We start from the raw sequence: 22,390 nt of genomic DNA, 5'->3' as shown, positions 1-22,390 counted from the left end.
TGGTGAGGGGTGGGTGTGGGGTGGGTGAGGGGTGGGTGGTGATGGGCACTTGTGGGGTGGTGAGGGGTGGGTGGTGATGGGCACTTGTGGGGTGATGAGGGCGGGTGTGGGGTGGTGAGGGCGGGTGTGGGGTGGTGAGGGCGGGTGTGGGGTGGTGAGGGGCGGGTGTGGGGTGGTGAGGGCGGGTGCGCTGTGGATGAGGGGCGGGTGTGGGGTGGTGAGGGCGGGTGCGCTGGTGGATGAGGGGCGGGTGTGGGGGTGATGAGGGCGGGTGCGCTGTGGATGAGGGGGCGGGTGGGGTGGTGGAGGGCGGTGGTGGGAGGGCGGTGTGGGGTGATGAGGGCGGGTGCGGTGTGGATGAGGGCGGGTGTGGGGTGATGAGGGCGGGTGTGGGGTGATGAGGGCGGGTGTGGGGTGATGAGGGCGGGTGTGGGGTGGTGAGGGCGGGTGGTGAGGGGCGGGTGGTGAGGGCGGGTGTGGGGTGATGAGGGCGGGTGCGGTGTGGATGAGGGCGGGTGTGGGGTGATGAGGGCGGGTGCGCTGTGGATGAGGGCGGGTGTGGGGTGGTGAGGGCGGGTGGTGAGGGCAGGTGTGGGGTGGTGAGGGCGGGTGTGGGGTGATGAGGGCGGGTGCGGTGTGGATGAGGGCGGATGTGGGGTGATGAGGGCGGGTGCGGTGTGGATGAGGGCGGGTGTGGGGTGATGAGGGCGGGTGCGGTGTGGATGAGGGCGGGTGTGGGGTGGTGAGGGCGGGTGGTGAGGGCAGGTGTGGGGTGATGAGGGCGGGTGCGGTGTGGATGAGGGCGGGTGTGGGGTGATGAGGGCGGGTGGTGAGGGCAGGTGTGGGGTGATGAGGGCGGGTGCGGTGTGGATGAGGGCGGGTGTGGGGTGATGAGGGCGGGTGCGGTGTGGATGAGGGCGGGTGTGGGGTGGTGAGGGCGGGTGCGGTGTGGATGAGGGCGGGTGTGGGGTGATGAGGGCGGGTGCGGTGTGGATGAGGGCGGGTGTGGGGTGGTGAGGGCGGGTGTGAGGTGATGAGGGCGGGTGCGGTGTGGATGAGGGCGGGTGTGGGGTGGTGAGGGCGGGTGTGGGGTGATGAGGGCGGGTGCGGTGTGGATGAGGGCGGGTGTGGGGTGATGAGGGCGGGTGCGGTGTGGATGAGGGCGGGTGTGGGGTGGTGAGGGCGGGTGTGAGGTGATGAGGGCGGGTGCGGTGTGGATGAGGGCGGGTGTGGGGTGATGAGGGCGGGTGTGGGGTGATGAGGGCGGGTGCGGTGTGGATGAGGGCGGGTGTGGGGTGGTGAGGGCGGGTGTGGGGTGATGAGGGCGGGTGCGGTGTGGATGAGGGCGGGTGTGGGGTGATGAGGGCGGGTGTGGGGTGATGAGGGCGGGTGTGGGGTGATGAGGGCGGGTGCGCTGTGGATGAGGGGCGGGTGTAATCCTGTCCATCTAGTTCAGTGAGCGGATGTACCCACCAGTTGGATGGGTTACCACCTGCAGTACCGTACAGAGCAGCTTGTGCACTGGAGGCTGTGCGTGGAAGGGGTCAGCTGGCAGATGGGCTGAGACAGATAATCACCTTTGGTTGTCGGGACTGAGGCAGCACTCGGTGACGGGAGCAGTGTGCAGCCTGTAGTCGCATACTTGGCTTCTGGTCGCCACGTCCTGTAGTGGGTGAACAAGGAAAGCTCAGTCACTGCCCCTCCCACACCACACACAGCCATGGGGGCCATCCCGCCTCCCTCCCACCCCCCCCCCTCCCGTTCCACACACAGCCTTGGAGAACCATCCCGCCTCTCCCCCCGATCCGCCTCTCTGAACTGCAGCCCTCACACATAGATGTAGTAAGTAATATATATTAATCATATATATATATATATATATATATACATATATACTAGACTAAGTGGGACCCGTTGGGTCCCAGCATCACACGGGAGGGCTGGTCACCAACGCAATATTCCACCTCTCCACCAATTCCAATACTGCTCGCCAGTGGGGGGGGGGGGGGGGGGGGGCTGTCTGTTGCGCTAGTATGGGTATTGCGGGCTGAAGATACTGGTTTCCAGAGGGCTAGTATAGACATTGTGGGCCGTATGGATGCATGAGCAGGCATCCAACTGTTGCAACAATCTTAAAAGCCAAGCCAAGGCAAACAATTGGGCTGCAGACACCCGCAACCAAAATTCATTTTGTGAACACAAACTTGTTAAAAAAAAGGCGAGGCAAACAATTGGGCTGCAGACACCTGATAACCAAAATTCATTTTGTGAACACAAACTTGTTAAAAAAATGCGGCAGCCACTTTACAGCCGCATCGAGGGGACTCACCGTGGAGTAGACGTGCGTTCAGTGTTATTCGCAGCTCAGAGAGCCGTGACCCTCTCGCTTCCGGGTCAGGCAGAGACTGAGTGAGGCACGACACTTCATTGTTTTATAGTCCCTCCCCCTGCCGCCAGCGGGGCAGCAGAGAGAATGGGGAATTTTATAAAAACATTAATATCTCTCTCATTTTTCATTGACGGAAAAAATCCTCCACATTCATACGGCGGAGGGGGGCTCTGAGCGAGGTGGCCAAAAATGATGGCCGTAGGTGGCGGCGTTCTCTCAGAAATCACAGCACAGTTGGCCAAATTTAGTAATATAGATAGATATATATATCACACATAGTAAGTAGGTGCTTCAGTGACTGATGTACAAGGACACCCAGGTCTCGTTGCACCTCCCCTTTTCCTAATCTGACACAATTCAGATAATAATCTGCCTTCTTCTTTTTCCTACCAAAGTGGATAGCCTCACATTTATCCACATTATACTGCATCTGCCATGGATATGCCCACTCACCCAATCTATCCGTCACCCTGCATCCTCATAGCATCCTCCTCACAGCTCACACTGCCACCCAGCATTTTTTCCCCATCCTTTATTCAATAATTGCATATGACAGTGTACCAGAAGGTACAAAAACATTCAAATGTCACATTGCATCAGGCAATCATCATAATACAATATACAATGCACTCCACCCCCCCACCCCCCCCCGCGGTGACCAGTGTTCATGTAAGGCCTCCAGGGACACGCGAGCACGGACGTAGGCCCAGAAGAGGGGCAGGCAGCCGACTCTGGTGTGACCATCGACCGCCCGCTGCCTGGACCTGTGAAAGGCCATCTTGGCCAGGCCCAGGAGCAAACCAACAGGGAGGTCCCACCCTCCCGATCGACCCTCCCAACTCCCTGCCTTGTGCCCAAATACCAGAAACGTGGGACTAAAATGCAACCAAAACTTGAGGGGCAGTCCCTTCAGAGCCTTCAACCTCTCACACTCAGTATAGACGTGGAACACAGTCTTTTCCTCGCGGCAGAAGTTACAGGCGACCGGCGAGTCCGTGAACCGACTTAAATATTTATTACACACCACAGCGCTGTGCAACACTCTCCACCCCAAGCCCCGATGTAAAGGGGGAGGACTCCCTTGTAGAGAGACCACCACTGGGGATCGCTCCTGCCGTCAGGTGGTAACAAGGACCGCCAGGGCATGTCGGGACGGTAGACTTATGGAAGTGTGCAGCAGCAACCTGTACAGTAAACGTCTCTCCGCGTCACGGAACGGCACGCTGGCCATCCAGGAAAGACAGCTCATGTTGTGTGGGGCTGGCTCCCGGGAAAGATTCCGGAGCCAGGGCCCAATGAGCAATTCCGACAAAGCGGGGTTAAGCTCGGTCGGAATTGTTCCGAGCATGCGCCTCTCCTCGACACTCACCGTGACAGAGTGATGACTGGCCACCCTCGCAGTTACAACACCCCCATCCCCCTGAGATTCCTAACTGAAGTCATCATGGTAGAAGCTGGGTACATCCTGTGTGGCGGGTTGACTGATTCCCGTTACCGCGAGCTTTCAGACAACGTCCCTGGTGGGGGTAAAAAATACGTGGCCAGAGCGTGCTCCGCAGGGTCCTTGCCACCCAGATTTGTGTCATCCGCAAACTTTGAGATTTTACATTAAAATTCTTCGTCACACAGAACCGTCCCGCTTCTCTCCGCTTGCACCTCACACAGTCCGTCAAGTGTTTTATTGTCGTATGTTCCAGATAGAAGAATGACACGAGCAGAATATGTAAACATAGCACACTGTAAACAATATAATAAACAAGAAAAATGTTCAGTGTATGTGTGAGCAATAATAATATTGGGACTGTGTTGCCAGCTACAGTGGCTTGCAAAAGTTTTCATACCCCACTTGAACTTTTCCACATTTTGTCACGTTACAACCACAAACGTAAATGTATTTTATTGGGATTTTATGTGATAGACCAACACAAAGTGGTGCATAATTGTGAAGTGGAAGGAAAATGATACATGGTTTTCAAATTTTTTTACAAATAAAAAACTGAAAAGTGTGGCGTGCAAAAGTATTCAGCCCCCTGAGTCAATACTTTGTAGAACCACCTTTCGCTGCAATTACAGCTGCAAGTCTTTTGGGCGTTGTCTCTACCAGCTTTGCACATCTAGAGACTAAAATATTTGCCCATTCTTCTTTGCAAAATAGCTCAAGCTCAGTCAGATTGGATGGAGAGCGTCTGTGAACAGCAATTTTCAAATCTTGCCAGAGATTCTCAATTGGATTTAGGTCTGGACTTTGACTGGGCCATTCTAACACATGAATATGCTTTGATCTAAACCATTCCATTGTAGCTCTGGCTGTATGTTTAGGGTCGTTGTCCTGCTGGAAGGCGAACCTCCGCCCCAGTCTCAAGTCTTTTGCAGACTCTAACAGGTTTTCTTCCAAGATTGCCCTGTATTTGGCTCCATCCATCTTCCCATCAACTCTGACCAGCTTCCCTGTCCCTGCTGAAGAAAAGCATTCCCACAGCATGATGCTGCCACCACCATGTTTCACAGTGGGGATGGTGTGTTCAGGGTGATGTGCAGTGTTAGTTTTCCGCCACACATAGCGTTTTGCATTTAGGCCAAAAACTTCAATTTTGGTCTCATCTGACCAGAGCACCTTCCTCCACATGTTTGCTGTGTCCCCCACATGGCTTGTGGCAAACTGCAAACGGGACTTCTTACGGCTTTTTTTCAATACTTCTTCTTGCCACTCTTCCATAAAGGCCCGATTTGTGGAGTTCACGACTAATAGTTGTCCTGTGGACAGATTCTCCCACCTGAGCTGTGGATCTCTGCAGCTCCTCCAGAGTTACTTGGCTGCTTCTCTGATCAATGCTCTCCTTGCCCGGCCTGTCAGTTTAGGTGGACGGCCATGTCTTGGTAGGTTTGCAGTTGTGCCATACTCTTTCCATTTTCGGATGATGGATTGAACAGTGCTCCGTGAGATGTTCAAAGCTTGGGATATTGTTTTATAACCTAACCCTGCTTTAAACTTCTCCACAACTTTATCCCTGACCTGTCTGGTGTGTTCCTTGGGCTTCATGATGCTGTTTGTTCACTAATGTTCTCTAACAAACCTCTGAGGCCTTCACAGAACAGCTGTATTTATACTGAGATTAGATTACACACAAGTGGACTCTATTTACTAATTAGGTGACTTCTGAAGGCAATTGGTTGCACTGGATTATATTTAGGGGTGTCAGAGTAAAGGGGACTGAATACTTTTGCACGCCACACTTTTCAGTTTTTTATTTGTAAAAAAATTTGAAAACCATGTATCATTTTCCTTCCACTTCACAATTATGCGCCACTTTGTGTTGGTCTATCACATAAAATCCCAATAAAATACATTTACATTTGTGGTTGTAACGTGACAAAATGTGGAAAAGTTCAAAGGGTATGAATACTTTTGCAAGCCACTGTACATAAAGTTCTGTGTGGATAACGTTGTCCCTGAGGAGACTGTACACTGTTTCCCCAACAACAAGCCCTGGGTCACCAGTGACATAAAGGCCCTTCCCAACCAGAAGAAGAGGGCCATCAGGAATGGTGACAGGGGGGAGGTGAAACGGGTGCAGAAAGACCCGAAGACGAGACTGAGACAGGGCAAGGACAACTACAGGAGCTGAAACTTCACCAGAACATGAGGTGTGGGGCGGGATGAAGAGTATTACAGGCTACAAGAAGACCAGTGGCCTGGGGAGGGAAAGCAATCAGGACTGGGCCAACAACCTAAACCTGTTTTATAATTGATTTGATGGCGGGGCCTATGGCCACCCTTGCCCCTGCTCCCTGACAGACTCTCCCCCACAATCCCCCTGGTCCACTTCCTCTGCCATTTCTTTGTCGCACCTGACTATCAAGGTTGAGCAGGTGAGAAACGAGCTGCGCAAACTCCGCCCAGGCAAAGCCACAGGTCCCGATGGTGTCAGCCCGAGGTACTCAAGGCGTGCGTGTGCCAGCCAGTTGTGTGGAGTACTGCAGCATATCTTCAACCTGAGTCTGGAGTGGGTTCCTGTGATGTGGAAGACATCCTGCCTGGTTCCGGTACCAAAGAGGACATGTCCCAGCTCCCCGAGTGACTACAGACCGGTGGTGCTGACTTCACACATCATGATGTCCCTGGAGAGGCTGATGCTCACTTATCTGCGACCAATGGTTAAACCTTCACTGGACCCCCTGCAGTTCACTTACCAAACAAAAATGGGGGTTGAGGACGCCATCATCCATCTGCTCCATCATTCCTGTGCTCACCTGGATAAGCTGGGAAGCACTGTGAGATTCATATTTTTATCCTTCTCCAGTGCTTGACACCATCCTGCCTGCACTGGCTATTGAGCAAACTGACAAAGATGCGGGTGGATGCTCCATTGGGGTCCTGACTGGACAACCACAATATGCCAGGCTACAGAACTGTGTCTCAGACATGATAGTGAGCAACACAGGGGCCTACAGGGGACGGTCCTCTCTTCCTTCCTGTTCACCATCTACACCTCGGACCAAGTCAGGAATGCGCCAACCACCAATCAGAGCCTTCATGGACGACCTGACTGTCACCACTGAGTCAGTGCCAGGAGGCAGGTGGATCCTGCAGGGGTTGGAGAAACTGATTGGATGGGCAAGGATGAGGTTTAATCTAGGAATATCAAGGTGACTGATGCTGAAGAAGGGCAAAGTCATGGACAGGTTCCGCTTCAGCATCGAAAGGACACCAATCCCAACTGTCTCCGAAAGGCCAGTGAAGAGTCTTGGCAAGGTGTTTAACAGCAGCCTGAAGGATACAGCATCTGTCCAGGCAACCTGTCAGGAGCTGGAGAGTTGGTTGAGAGCAGTGGACCGGTCGGGGCTTCCCGGCAAGTTCAAGGCATGGATTTACCAGCATGGTATCCTGCCAAGGATACTCTGGCCACTGCTTGTCTACAAAGTCCCAATATCCATCGTAGAGAGATTGGAGAGGAAAGTCAGCAGCTTTCTCAGAAGGTGGCTGGGACTGCCCAGGAGCCTTAGCAGCATCGCCCTTTACGGAAATAACACCAAGCTCCAGCTGCCCCTGAAGTCCCTGGAGGAGGAGTTTAAGGTGACTCGGGCCAGAGAGGTAATGCTGTACAGGGACTCCAGCGACCCCAAGGTGGCTCAGGCAGGGGTGGAGGTGAAAACTGGGAGGAAGTGGAGAGCCGGCGAAGCCGTGATGCAAGCAGAGTCTCGGATACGCCACTGAGTCCTGGTGGGAGCAGTGACTCGGGGAAGAGCTGGCCTGGGAATCTTCCCATCTCCCCAGTTTGACAAGGCCAAGGGGAAGGAGAGGCGCAGGCTGGTCCAGGAGGAAGTGAGGGCAGTGGTGGAGGAGGAGAGGTGTACCAGAGCAGTTGGATTGAGGCAGCAGGGAGCCTGGACAAGGTGGGAGCAGGCCATGGACCGAAAAGTCACTTGGACTGAGCTCTGGCAGGCTGAACCACAGCGCATCAAGTTCCTGGTCCAGGCAGTGTATGATGTCCTGCCCAGCCCATCGAACCTCTTCATCTGGGGCAAAGCGGAATCTCCAGATTACCCGCAATGCTCAGGCAAGGGGACGTTGGAACACATCCTGAGCTGTTGCCCAAAGGCTCTTGGGCAGGGCCGGTACACATGGCGTCACGACCAGGTTCTTAAACCCATTGCAGAAGCCACCAGCATGGGAATCAGCAGCTGTAGACGAGAACGCCCCACCACCCAGATGATCACCTTCGTGAAGGCCGGAGTGCAGCTGCCAAGAACCACAGCAGCCAGGAATCAGTCAGGAATCCTGGCGACTGCGCAGGACTGGCAGCTTTCCGTAGATCTGGTGAAACAGCTGAGGTTCCCACGGCACATTGCCATGACCACCCTGAGGCCAGATATCCTCCTGGTCTCAGAGGCGACCAAAAACATTGTCTTGTTGGAACTGACAGTGCCGTGGGAGGACCGTCTGGAGGAGGCCCACGAGAGGAAGATGGCCAAGTATGATGAGCTGGTCATAGACTGCTGCAAGCAGGGCTGGAAGGCAAGGTGTATGTCCATCGAGGTTGGCTGCAGAGGTTTTGCAGGGCAATCGCTCTACAAAGCCTTGAGTGCACTGGGCATAAACAGAGTGGCGAGGAGAAGGGCCATCAAGAACACCACAGAGGCCTCGAGATGGCTCTGGATCAGGAGAGGAGGTCCATGGGGAGGAGCGAATGCCACCTGAACACAAGTCGTGGTCTGATCAACCACGGCTGGGTCGCCTGGGTGAGGATGTCTAATGTTGAAAGACCCGAAACACCCAATGACCCCAGGTTACATCACTGATGATGTGTTCAGGAGCATCTATCGATGTATTTGTATCAACTCGGACTCCTGCCATCTGCAAACGTTTCAGATAACTCTGCAATTGTGGGCTGTATCACTGCTGGGGGTGCTTTCTTCAGTATGCAGGAAGAAGCAGCACAACTGAGTGGTCGGACTTCCCAAAGTGAGGGCACGGGATGGAGCGATAGGCATCTCTGATGGCTGTAAAGTAGTGGTCTAGGGTATTTGCTCGTCTGGTGCTGCAGGACACGTGCTGGGGGTAGTTAGGGAGTGATTTCTTCAGACTGGCTTTGTTGAAGTCTCCGGCTATGATCATAAAGGAGTTGGTGTACGGCTCATCCAGTGCTAGGCAGACGGCTCCCTGGGGTGGGATGTAGACCGCGATCAGGATGATGGAGGTGAATTCCCTCGGGAGGTTCCAGGTGTGGGGAGCAGGAGTTGGACAGGACTTGCTACATCTGAGTATCACAAAGATGAGGCAGATGCCACCATCTCTCCCTTTCCCCGATTCTTGCATTCGGTCCATGTGGAGGATGGAAAAACCTTTGGGCTGGATGGCTGAGTCTGGGGAGCTGGGGATGAGCCATGTCTCTGTGAAGCAGTCCCTCAGCTCCCTTTCTCTCACATCTCTCCCGCTGCACCCCACACAACCCGTCCCAGCTGTCTCCCCCTGCACCTCACACGGCCCATCCCGTCTGTCTCCCCCTGCATCCAACACTGCCCATCCCGCCTTTCTCTCTGTCAATGGTTCCTTTATTGTCGTGCACCAAGGTTCAGTGAGATTCTTTTTTTACATATTGATTACAGTGCATTCAGAAAGTATTCAGACCCCTTCACTTTTTCCACATTTTGTTATGTTACAGCTTTATTCCAAAATAGATTAAATTCTTATTATTAATCATCTATCTGCACACAATACCCATACTATTGCTCTTACTATTGAGGGAGTGCAGTGTTGGTTTACAAGGTTAATTTCCGGGATGGCGGGACTGTCATATGCTGAGAGAATGGAGTGGCTGGGCTTGTATACTCTGGAGTTTAGAAAGATGAGAGGGGATCTTATTGAAACATATAAGATTATTAGGGTTTGGACACACTAGAGGCAGGAAACATGTTCCCGATGTTGGGGGAGTCCAGAACCAGGGGCCACAGTTTAAGAATAAGGAGGTAAGCCATTTAGAACGGAGACGAGGAAACACTTTTTCACACAGAGAGTTGTGAGCCTCATAAAACTTAAACATTTCACACATAATAAAAACAATAAAAACAATCCAGTCACTGATAAAACAGTACGGATAGTTAAAAAGTGCAGGTAAAAACAGCAACATTAAATACAGTAAATACAGTCATAAAATGTCCAGGGCAGCTGATTTAAGTGGCCAGTGCCAGAGTTATTAAATTGTCAGTGCAAGGCAGCAGAATCAGGTGGAGTGACTGTTTAGCAGCCTCACAGCCTGTGGAAGGAATCATGGCAAACACCCAGAACGCTCCAGAGCAGCCCTCGGGAAACCCTGTGGCCAGACAATCGTCCCTGTCCCTCAAGAGCCAAGGGGAATGACCCAAGGAGTGGCCTAACCCCCAGGGACTGCCACAATACGAGCATAAAACTTGGTACGTTCGATAATGTATTTCGAGGGGAGGTCACACAACTCTCTGAACTTTGCAAGTAGGACGGCAGTCTCATCCATCGTCTCTGCAGGCACAAGGACCTGTCCATTCGCATCTAAAACAGCAGGCTCAAATGTGAAACAGTCGGCACGTTTCATTGCCTCTGGGCCAGCTAGGTTGAGCAATACAGAAGCACGCACATCAGGAGGATCGTTGCGATACATAGTGAGTGTAGTCACGCTCGAAAAGACGCCAGCGTCAGAGTCAAAGATCAGAGGACTAGGATGGCGAGACGAGTTTGCCATGATAGAGATAACCGGCATATATACAAATTAAAAAAAACAAAAATCCGATAAACATGAACAGAGTAGGTAAGACTCATTCTCTGACACCATGTAATGAGTCGAGTCAAACACATATCAAGACACAACACATGTTTATTAAATCTACGTACAGCATCAGTCTGCAGGACATTACAGTTCCTTGCAGCTACTCATTCTGACCGGCGTAGGCAAGCTCTTGGTAATATGAATCGCATATTAGGCAGAGCAACTACTAACAAGCACTACAATTGGCTAGTAGGAAATAACCAATCTACAGCTTCCACAGCTGTCTGTGGCAGTGAATTCCACAGTTCACCACCCTCTGACAAGGAATTCCTGCTCATCTCCTTCAAAAAGGAACATCTTTTAATTCTGAGACTGTGGCCACTGGTCCTAGACTCTCCCACTAGTGAAAAAATCCTCTCCACATCCACTCCATCCTGGCTTTTACCAGGCTGGGACAGACTGCAACAGCTTCACACTGTGTCCCAAGGCTCGTGTCCTGTCATGCATCACCCAAGGCAGCAGAGACGTTACAGGGCTCGAAATTAGCAGTTGCCCGGGTGCCAATGGCAATCTACAGTCCCGCCGGGCAACCTAAAGGCCATGCCATTTTGCCCGGCTTGGCAAGCACCCGGGACACCTATCGTTTAATTCTGAGCGGGTCCCCTCTCTATCTCTCTCTCTCTGTCACTCTCCGTCTCCACCCGCCATCCGTGTCCGGGTCTCGGCTCTCCGCTCGGCTCCCGGCTCTCAGGTCTCGGGTGTTCGCCCGGCACGGCCGGCCGCCTTATACATGCGCACTGCCATGGCCTGCACATCCTCCACCTGCATATGCGCACAACCACGGGCAGCATATCATCGGCCATGATTGTGCGCATGTGCAGCCCTGCACATGCACACTGCCATGGCAACTGGTCGGCATCGGCCACTTTCTCCCTCCCTTTGCATTGTGGGAGGTCTGGCCGCCATTGCTGTCCGGTCGCTGCCTCACCGCGACCGCTGAAAACCAATGCAGAATCACTCCCTGGAGCAGGAGTAACTCCCTGGAGTAAATCTTGCTTCTTGGTTTCCTGGTCCTCCAAAAATATTTGAAATATTAGACGTGGCTGCAGGAGGATCGGGCCTGGGAACTTAATATTCAGGGTTATACATCCTATAGAAAGGACAGGCAGGTGGGCAGAGGAGGGGGGGTAGCTCTGCTGGTGAGGGATGTAATTCAGTCCCTTGCGAGGGAAGACATAGGGACTGACGAGGTAGAGTCACTGTGGATTGAGTTGAGGAATTGTAAAGGCAAGAAGACACTAATTGGTGTTATCTACAGACCCCCAAATAGTAGCCCGGATGTAGGGTGTAAGTTGCAGCAGGAGTTAAAACTGGCATGTAACAAAGGTAATGCCACTGTGGTGATGGGGGATTTCAATATGCAGGTAGACTGGGAAAATCAGGTTGGTTCAGGACCCCATGAAAGAGAGTTTGTAGAATGCCTCCGAGATGGATTCTTAGAGCAGCTTGTAATGGAGCCGACCAGAGAAAAGGCAATTCTGGATTTAGTATTGTCCAATGAACCAGATATGATAAGAGAACTCGAGGTAAAGGAGGTAGTGATCATAATATGATTAGTTTTAATCTGCAATTTGAGAAGGAGAATGTTAAATCGGAAGTGTCAGTGATGCAGTTGAACAAAGAGGACTATGAAGGCATGAGAGGGGAGCTGGCCAAGGTAGACTGGAAAGGGATCCTAGCAGCAATGACGGTGGAACAGCAAAGGCAGGAATTTCTGGGCATAATACGGAAGACCGAAAAGATGAAGTATGAAGGGAAGGGAAGGGAAGGGAAGCTGGCCAGGAATATAAAGGACAGTAAAAGCTTCTTTAGATATGTTAAGGGAAAAAGAGTAGCAAAGTCAAATGTTGGTCCCTTGAAGGCAGACACGGGTGAAATTATTATGGGCAACAAGGAAATGGCAGAAGAGTTGAATAGGTACTTCGGATCTGTCTTCACTAAGGAAGACACAAACAATCTCCCAGATGTACTGGAGGACAGAGGATCTAATGGGGTGGAGGAACTGTAAGAAATTGTCATTAGGCGAGAAATAGTATTGGGTAGGCTAATGGGACTGAAGGATGATAAATCCCCTGGACCTGATGGTCTGCATCCCAGGGTCCTCAGGGAGGTGGCTCTAGAAATAGTGAACGCATTGGTGATCATTTTCCAATGTTCAATAGATTCAGGATCAGTTCCTGTGGATTGGAGGATAGCTAATGTTATCCCACTTTTCAAGAAAGGAGCGAGAGAGAAAACGGGGAATTCCAGACCAGTTAGCCTGACCGGTGGTGGGAAAGATGCTGGAGTCAATTATTAAAGAGGTAATAATGGGGCATTTGGATAGCAGTAAAAGGATTAGTCCAAGTCAACATGGATTTATGAAAGGGAAATCATGCTTGACTAATCTTCTGGAATTTTTTGAGTATGTGACAAGTAAAATGGATGAAGGGGTGCCAGTGGATGTAGTGTATCTAGACTTTCAGAAAGCCTTTGATAAAGTCCCGCACGGGAAACTGGTGACTAAAATTAGAGCACATGGTATTGGGGGTAGGATGTTGACATGGATAGAAAATTGGTTGGCAGACCGGAAGCAAAGAGTAGGAGTGAACGGGTCCTTTTCAGAATGGCAGGCAGTGGCGAGTGGAGTGCCGCAAGGCTCGGTGTTGGGGCCGCAACTGTTTACCATATATATTAATGATTTGGAAGAGGGAATTAGGAGCAACACTAGCAAGCTTGCGGATGACACAAAACTGGGTGGCAGTGTGAACTGTGAAGAGGATGTTAGGAGGTTGCAGGGTGACCTGGACAGGTTGAGTGAGTGGGCAGACGCGTGGCAGATGCAGTATAATATGGATAAATGTGAGGTTATCCACTTTGGTGGCAAAAACAAGGGGGCAGATTATTATCTCAATTGTGTTAGGTTAGGTAAGGGGGAGGTGCAGCGAGACCTGGACGTCCTTGTACACCAGTCACTGAAAGTTGGCTTACAGGTACAGCAGGCAGTGAAGAAAGCTAATGAAATGTTTGCCTTCATAACAAGAGGATTTCAGTATAGGAGGAGAGAGGTTCTTCTGAAGTTGTATAGGGTTCTGGTGAGACCACATCTGGAGCATTGTGTGCAGTTTTGGTCTCCTAATTTGTGGAAGGACATCCTTGTGATTGAGGCAGTGCAGCGTAGGTTCACGAGATTGATCCCTGGGATGGCGGGACTGCCGTATGAGAAAGATTGAAAAGACTAGGCTTGTATTCACTGGAGTTTAGAAGGATGAGGGGGTATCTTATAGAAACATATAAAATTATAAAAGGACTGGACAAGGAAAAATGTTCCGAATGTTGGGCGAGTCCAGAACCAGGGGCCACAGTCTTAGAATAAAGGGGAGGTCATTTAAGACTGAGGTGAGAACAAACTTTTTCACCCAGAGAGTTGTGAATTTATGGAATTCCCTGCCACAGAGGGCAGTGGAGGCCAAGTCACTGGATGGATTTAAGAGAGAGTTAGATAGAGCTCTAGGGGCTAGTGGAGTCAAGGGATATGGGGAGAAGGCAGGCACGGGTTATTGATAGGGGACGATCAGCCATGATCACAATGAATGGCGGTGCTGGCTCGAAAGGCCGAATGGCCTCCTCCTGCACCTATTTTCTATGTTTCTATGTTCTATGTTTCTATGAAATGGAATTTAAACTGGTGGACCCACCACCACCAAACTCTAAACACTGAAAAATAACTGCCTATTGCATTTTATCTTTTTATTTATTGTGTATATATATGGTCTATAGTATATAGACACACTGAACTTTTACCTCCTGTCTGTATTATGTTTACATATTCTGTTGTGCTGCAGCAAGCAAGAATTTCATTGTCCTATCTGGGACACATGACTTGACTCTTGACTTAGACTTAAGCAAAAAAGGGTTCTTGGGAAAAAAAGAGCTACCTTACATTTAGTTGCATCTGGTTGGGTACCTATGGTGGGGTGAAGACTATTCCATGCTTTAATTGTGCGGGGGAACTTCATGGAGCAGCCAGCATCTCTGGATTGAAGAAATTGGGTTATGTTTCGGGTAGAAACACTTCTTTAGATTTCCTCTGGTTTTAGTGTTTTTAGTTTAATTTAAAGATACAGCGTGGAAACAGGCCCTTCCGCCCACTGAGTCCCTGCCGACCACCGATCACCCGTACTCTAGTTCTATCTCACACATCAGCGACGTAAGTCAAGAGTCAAGAGAGTTTTATTCTCTCACGTCCTAGTTAGAACAATGAAATCCTTACTTGCAGCAGCACAACAGAATATGTAAACATAGTACTCTGTAAACAATGTTATAAACGAGAAAACAAAACTCCATACAGACAGCACCCATATTCAGGATCAATTCTGGGTCTCTGGCAATTTTAGGCAGCAACTTTATGGCCAATGTACTGCCCCATAGCCTTGAACTGAATGAAAAAATACAGTAGCTGTAAAGAGGGACATAGCGTCACTTAGAGATTTAAGACTGAAAATGGATAGTTTCTTTTTCTTTAGTAACCAAAGTTATCAACGTATCATTTTTTGTGTGTTGGAAAATAAAATATAGTGGCACAGCTGGTGGACTTGCTGCCTCACACGCCAGAGATCTGTGTTCAATCCTGTTCTCGGGCACTGTCTGTGTTGAATTTGCACATTCTCCCTGCAAGCATGTCGGTTTCCTCCCACATCCCAAAGACGCATTGGCTTTGTAGGTTAACTTGTCTCTGTAAAATTGCCCCTAATGTGCAGGGAGTGGGTGAGGAAAGTGGGATAACAGAACTTGTGTGAATGGGTAGACAAAAATGCTGGAGAAACTCAGCAGATGAGGCAGCATCTATGGAGCGAAGGAAATAGGCGATGTTTCGGGTCAAGACCCTTCTTCAGACTGATGTGAGGGTGCGAGGGGGGGGAAGAAAGGAAGAGGCGGAGACAGTGGGCTGAGGGAGACCTGGGAAGCGAAGGAGAAGGCAGGGGACTACCTGAAATTGGAGGTCAATATTCATACTCCTGGGGTGTAAACTGCACAAGCAAAATATGAGGTGCTGCTCCTCCAATTTAGGGTGGGCCTCACTCTGGCCATGGAGGAGGCCCAGAACAGAAAGGTTGGATTCTGAATGGGAGGGGGAGTTGAAGTGCTGAGCCACCGGGAGATCAGGTTGGTTAGTGCGAACCAAGCGCAGGTGTTGGGCGAAGCGATCGCCAAGCCTACGCTTGGTCTCACCGATGTAGGGCAGCTGACACCTGGAGCAGCGGTTGTAATAAATGAGGTTGGAGGAGGTGCAGGTGAACCTCTGCCGCACCTGGAAAGACTGCTTGGGTCCTTGAATGGAGTCAAGGGGGGAGGTAAAGCGACAAGTGTAGCATTTCCTGCAGTTGCAAGGGAAAGTGCCAGGGGAGGGGGTGGTTTGGGTGGGAAGGGACGAATTGACCAGGGAGTTACGGAGGGAGAGGTCTCTGCAGAAAGCCGACAAGGGAGGAGATGGGAAGATATGGCCAGTGGTGGGATCCTGTTGGTAGACAAAGCTGGAGAAAATCAGTGGGTGAGGCAGCATCTATGGAGTGAAGGAATAGGCGACGTTTCGGGTCAAGACCCTTCTTCAGACTGATGGCGGGAGGGATGGGGGGCAGGAAAAAGAAAGGAAGGGGCGGAGACAGTGGGCTGTGGGGGAGCTGGGAATGGGAGGGGAAGGAGGGAGAAAGCAAGGACTACCAGAAATTGGAGAAGCCAATGTTCATACCGCTGAGGTGTAAACTGCCCAAGCAAAATATGAGGTGCTGTTCCTCCAATTTGCGGTGGGCCTCACTCTGGCCATGTAGGAGGCCCAGGACAGAAAGGTCGGATTCGGAATGGGAGGGGGAGTTGAAGTGCTGAGCCACCGGGAGATCAGGTTGGTTATTGCGAACTGAGTGGAAGCGAAGCGATCGCCAAGCCTGCGCTTGGTCTCACCGAGGTTGATCATACACTGAATAACCACATTTTTGTTTGGAAGTGGAAAGAGATAATAGAAATTGCATTCATTGCAACGTGTAAAAATAGATGAGATTCTGTATTGTAATTTTGCTGCATGTCATTGTGGTGTATATCATGACTTGATTGGTGAATATGTTTAGTTTGCGACTTTATTTGAAGCAGAAATAATATGTGAATGCTTCATTGACCATAATTCCGACTGGTAACTACGCACTTCGTCCGAGCACATTATCGCACACGTCATGCAAGCCGTCTTAAATGACCACCTAAACTGTCATTTGGCAACCTAAAAAGATGCCGAGGTTGTCCGGCTGGCAACAGGGAAAAAAAGTTATGTGAGAGCCCTGCGTCATAGGAGAAGGCAAGCACCGTCACAAAGTAATTCACGATGGTTTGGGTAACATTCATACATGTCACAATAGACAATAGACAATAGACAATAGGTGCAGAGGCAGGCCATTTGGCCCTTCGAGCCAGCACCGCCATTCAATGTGATCATGGCTGATCATCCACAATCAGTACCCCGTTCCTGCCTTCTCCCCATATCCCCTGACTCCGCTATAGTCCTATCTAGCTCTCTCTTGAAAGTATCCAGAGAACCTGCCTCCACCGCCCTCTGAGGCAGAGAATTCCACATCCTCACCACTCTCTGTGAGGAAAAGTGTTTCCTCATATCCGTTCTAAATGGCTTACACCTTATTCTTAAACTGTGGCCCATGGTTCTGGACTCCCCCAACATCGGGAACATGTTTCCTGCCACTAGTGTGTCCACTCCCTTAACAATCTTATATGTTTCAATGAGATACCCTCTCATCCTTCTAAACTCCAGAGTGTACAAGCCCAGCTGCTCCATTCTCTCAGCATATGATGGTCCCGCCATCCCGGGAATTAACCTTGTAAACCTACGCTGCACTCCCTCAATAGCAAGAATGTCCTTCCTCAAATTAGGGGACCAAAACTGCACACAATACTCCAGGTGTGGTCTCACTAGGGTTCTGTACAACTGCAGAAGGTCCTCTTTACTCCTATATTCGATTCCTCTTGTTATAAAGGCCAACATGCCATTTGCTTTCTTCACTGCCTGCTGTACCTGCATGCTTACTTTCATAGACTGGCGTACAAGGACCCCCAGATCCCGTTGTACTTCCCCTTTTCCCAACTTGACGCCATTTAGATAGTAATATGCCTTCCTGTTTTTGCTACCAAAGTGGATAACCTCACATTTATCCGCATTAAACTTCATCTGCCATGCATCTGCCCACTCCACCAACCTGTCCAAGTCACCCTGCATTCTCATAGCATCCTCCTCACAGTTCACACTGCCACCTAGCTTTGTGTCATCTGCAAATTTGCTAATGTTACTTTGAATCCCTTCATCCAAATCATTGATGTAAATAGCTGCGTTCCCAGCACCGAGCCTTGAGGTAGCCCACTAGTCACTGCCTGCCATTCTGAAAGGGACCCATTAATCTCTACTCTTTGTTTCCTGTCTGCCAGCCACTTCTCTATCCATGTCAACACCCTACCCCCAATACCATGTGCCCTAAAATATGCCCACTAATCTCCTATGTGGGACCTTATCAAATGCTTTCTGAAAGTCCAGGTACACTACATCTACTGGCTCTCCCTTGTCCATTTTCCGAGTTACATAAAAAAATTCCAGAAGATTATTCAAGCATGATTTCCCCTTCTTAAATCCATGCTGACTCGGACCGATCTTGTTACTGGTATCCAAATGTACGGCTATCTCATCTTTTATAATTGACTCCAGCATCTTCCCCACCACCGATGTCAGGCTAACTGGTCTATAATTCCCTTTTTTCTCACATTCCCCATATTCACATCATGAATATTACAGAAGAAGGGTCTTGACCCGAAATATCGTCTATACCATTTCTCCAGAGATGCTGCCTGTCCCGCTGAGTTACTCCAGCACTCTGTGAAATGTAACCTATCCATGTTCTCCACAGACGCTGCCTGACCCATTGAGTTACTCCACCACTTTGTGTCTATTTTCCCTTCACCCATCTGCCCAAGCCCACCCTCCCCCCTCCTTTCCTATGTTCCTTTCCACCTATAAACCTCTCTCTGCCTTTACATTTCACTCCTCTTTCAAATCTGCTCTACTTATCTACATGCATTTTTCTTCTTACCTTTTTAGAGTCATAGAGTGTTGCAGTGTGGAAACAGGCCCTTCAGCCCAACTTGCCCACACCGACCAACATGTCCCATTTACACTAGTCCCACTCACAGGCGTTTGGCCCATGGCCATTTAAACCTATCCTATCCATGTACGTGTCCAAATGTCTCTTAAACATTAGGATAATCCCAGCTTTAACTACCTCCTCTGGCAGCTCGTTCCATACACCCTTTGTGTGAAAAAGCGAACTCTCCGATTCCTGTTAATTTCTGAAATATTGGTTACAAATTTGGTGCAAAAATGCTCCAAAATAAGGGTCAGAATGCACCAGAGAGCATCTAAAACCGCAGAGCTTAAGGGCCCTGGACCCCGGCCACGAGGGACTTTGTGCTCGTGATGTGGGCTGCGCGCACATTATTTCACATAAAATTTTTGTAATCCTGTCATACCACCCCCCTTTTTGAAAAACCTTTATACAGGCCTGTGGAGGATCTCCCCACCACTCACATGGGGCACGACCCCCAGTCGGCAGCACAACCACTGTCGGAGGCGCTGAGTCAGCTCCCAATCCCAGATTTCTCTCACACACACACACACACACACACACACACACACACACACACACACACACACACACACACACACACACACACACACTCACACTCACACACACACATATCTATATTACTAAAAGTCTGATCTTGACCGCTTTTGGCCCACTGTGCTGCGATTTCCGAGAGAACGCCTCGACCTACGGCCGTCATTTTTGGCCACCTCGCTCAGAGCCCAGGTCTGCCTTCCTGGACCGGAGGATTTTACCCATCGATGAAAAATCTGAGAGATATTAATGATTTTTAAAAAATCAACATTCTCTCTGCTGCCCCTGCTGGAGGGAGTGGGAGGGACTATAAAACCAGGAAGTGGTGTGCCTCACTCAGTCTCTGCAAGATGGAGGTCACGTCTCTCTGAGCTCTGAATAACACTGAACACATGTCTACTCAACTGTGAGTGACCTTAATGTGGTTTGAAAATGAAAATATGGTTGGTTTGAAGTAAAAAGGCACTGCCTGCAAATGGTTGTTTGGGGGGTTTGGGTTGAAGTAAAAAGTTGAAGTCTCCCCTCCTCTCTCTTCCCACCTTCCCCCCCCCTCTTTCTCCCTCCCCCCCCCCTCCCCTCCCCTCCCCCCTCCTCTCCCCCCTCTCTCTCTACCCTCTTTTTCTCCCCCTCCTCCCCTCCCCTACCCTCCCTCCACTAAATCCCCCTCCCCTCCACACCCCCTACCCCCTTCCCTCCTCCCCCCCTCCCCTCACCCCACCCCATCTCAGCACCCCCTCTCTCTCCCCCTCACTCAGCACCCCCTCTTCCCCCCTCCCCCATCTCCCCCCTCTCTCCTCCCTCCCTCTCTCCCCTCTTTCTCTCCCCTCCCCTCCCCATCTCTCCCCCTTCCCCCACCTTTCCCCCCTCACCCACCCTCCCTCTTCTCCTCCCCTCCACCCCCTCTCCCTCTTGCCCCTCTCTCTCGGTCTCTGCCTCTCTATCTGTCTCTGCCCCTTCTCTCTCTGCCCTCTCTCTACCCCCACCCCCGCCCCCCCCTCTCTAAATGTGACTGCAAGTTGGGGGCTATGCGTCAGTAGATAGGGTGCTTATGGGGTAAAAGGAGCAAATTCATAATATTAATATAATATCAAGGGGAGTAATTAGCGTGTGTGGGGGGGGGGGGATAGTGTGTGTGACGCTGTGTGACGCTGCATGCCGCCCCCCCCCCCACAACCGCACGTTGGGGGAACAGACCCAACGGGTCTGCAATTGGTCTAGTATACATATATAAACACACACACATACACGTGGGCTAGATGACAGAAGTCCTCAGGGGGGAAAAAAGGATGTTTTTGGGTCACGGGTCGCATCCGGCCCGTGGGCCGTAGGTTGCCGAATCCTGCCTTAGAAGGGCCACCAAGTCAAATCCCTGAGATAGATGGACAATCATTCCACGTTCCCCTCCTCGCCCCGCCAAGTGACCCTGGGTTAGAGACAGGGGTATCAGCCGGGTTTGGTGAGACCACTCTCTCCCACAGAGCAGGTGGGGTCCAAACTCCTCAGCAATCACAGGACATTACAAAATGGACAATAGATGGATGGAAGGTTCTTACCCAGAGGATTACGGATTCGTCGAAGGAGCTGGTGATGAACCTGGTGTCGTCAAAACAAAAGTTGCAGCAGCTGACCTGGCTGGTGTGGCCCAGGTACACCTGGTACGGGATCTGCTCACAAACACAGAGCGTTAGGGGAGCGACTCGTCCCCCCTGCCACACATCCGTGCGGTGAGGCTCGAGGAGATGGTGGCCCCAGGAGGGTCTGGGTAGGGCAGGTGTCGGAGTGGGGCAGGTATCGGGATGGGGCAGATGTCGGGATGTGGCGGTGGTTCAGGTATTTGAAAGGGTGAGGGGTCAGGGTTTGGGAAGTAGTCACAGTTTACGGGGATTGTTGTTTGTGGGGATTGTAGCGTCAGGATTAAGAGGGGTTGGGGTTTGGAGGAGTCAGGAATCAAGCAGGGGGGGGGGGGGTGTCAGGAGCTTAAGGTCCATTGGTGGTCGGGTTTCGAGTCTCAGGAGGATTAGGGGTTTGGCGTATCAGGTGGTCAGGGCCTTTGTGGGCATCAAAGGTTTTTTTGGGGGGATCAGGGTGTCTGGGGGGTGGTCAGGGTATGGGTTCAGAGGGTGTGGGAGGGGGTTCAGGGGTGAGAGGATGTGGGGGGGGTTTCGGGGGTCAGAGGTTGTGAGAGGGGGTTCAGGGGTCAGAGGGTGTGGGAGGGGGTTCGGGGGTGAGAGGGTGTGGGAAGTTTGAGGGTCAGAGGGGAGACCGACGCCGCCCACCTTGGTGAGCCTCTGGCGGCCGCGCTCGCTCTCCACCACCAGGCCGTCCCCGAGTGAGGGCGGCTCCAGGGCCAGCGGGTTGTCGGGCAGCGGCGCCGGTGCCTCCTCCTGGGGACATAACAGCGGCATGGTGGCGGCCTGGGCCCCGTCACCACGGCAACCGGCCGGCGCCACCGGGGTAAGCCCCTCCCCGCCCCCGCCCCGGCGTCAAGCTCCGCCTCCAGCGACAAGCCCCTCCCACGGCCCCGCCCCCGCGTCAAGCTCCGCCTCCAGCGACAAGCCCCGCCCCGCCCCCGCGTCACGCTCCGCCTCCAGCGACAAGCTCCTCCCCAGGCCCCGCCCCGGCGTCAAGCTCCGCCTCCAGCGACAAGCCCCTCCCCGGCATCAAACCGCCCCCAGCGACAAGCCCCTCCCTCGGCCCCGCCCCGAGTTACGGCCCCTCCCCCAGCGATAAGCCCCTCCTCCGTCCCCGTCCCCAGCGGCAGGCCCCGCCCCCGCACTGCAGGCAGACACAAAATGCTGGAGAGGCAGCATCTCTGGAGAAGGATAACCTGGTCCCTATTACACCCCTCCTCCAACAGGGAAGCACAGTAGTGATGGGTCTTCCCCTTCCCCCTCTTTTAACCAGGTTCCCCCGACCACTCCCCACCCATACAATAGTCCTCACGCTGCCCTCCTCTCTGAACACCCATCATCCCCCCACCAAACTTAGCCTCAACCTCTGTCTAC

The 22,390-nt window shown here is 51.6% G+C and overlaps 1 protein-coding gene across 1 annotated transcript in view; it reads right to left on the bottom strand.

Moving 5' to 3' along the window:
- Nucleotides 1–21,829, bottom strand: part of wdr88 (WD repeat domain 88) — a 46,863-nt gene extending 25,034 nt beyond the window's left edge. Inside the window, exons 1-3 of the mRNA XM_033035598.1 lie at nt 21,662–21,829; nt 20,939–21,049; nt 1,578–1,663 (exon numbers count right to left, since the gene is read on the bottom strand). Coding sequence (XP_032891489.1) covers nt 1,578–1,663; nt 20,939–21,049; nt 21,662–21,790 — 326 coding nt within the window. The 5' untranslated portion in view covers nt 21,791–21,829. The remainder of the gene's footprint in view (nt 1–1,577; nt 1,664–20,938; nt 21,050–21,661) is intronic.
- Between the last annotated feature and the right edge of the window lie 561 nt (nt 21,830–22,390).

The sequence above is a fragment of the Amblyraja radiata genome, chromosome 17, assembly GCF_010909765.2.
Source record: "Amblyraja radiata isolate CabotCenter1 chromosome 17, sAmbRad1.1.pri, whole genome shotgun sequence".
In the NCBI taxonomy this organism is placed as follows: Eukaryota; Metazoa; Chordata; class Chondrichthyes; order Rajiformes; family Rajidae; genus Amblyraja; species Amblyraja radiata.
The sequence above is the reverse complement of the archived record's forward strand: the minus strand, read 5'-3'. Positions and strand labels throughout refer to the sequence as shown.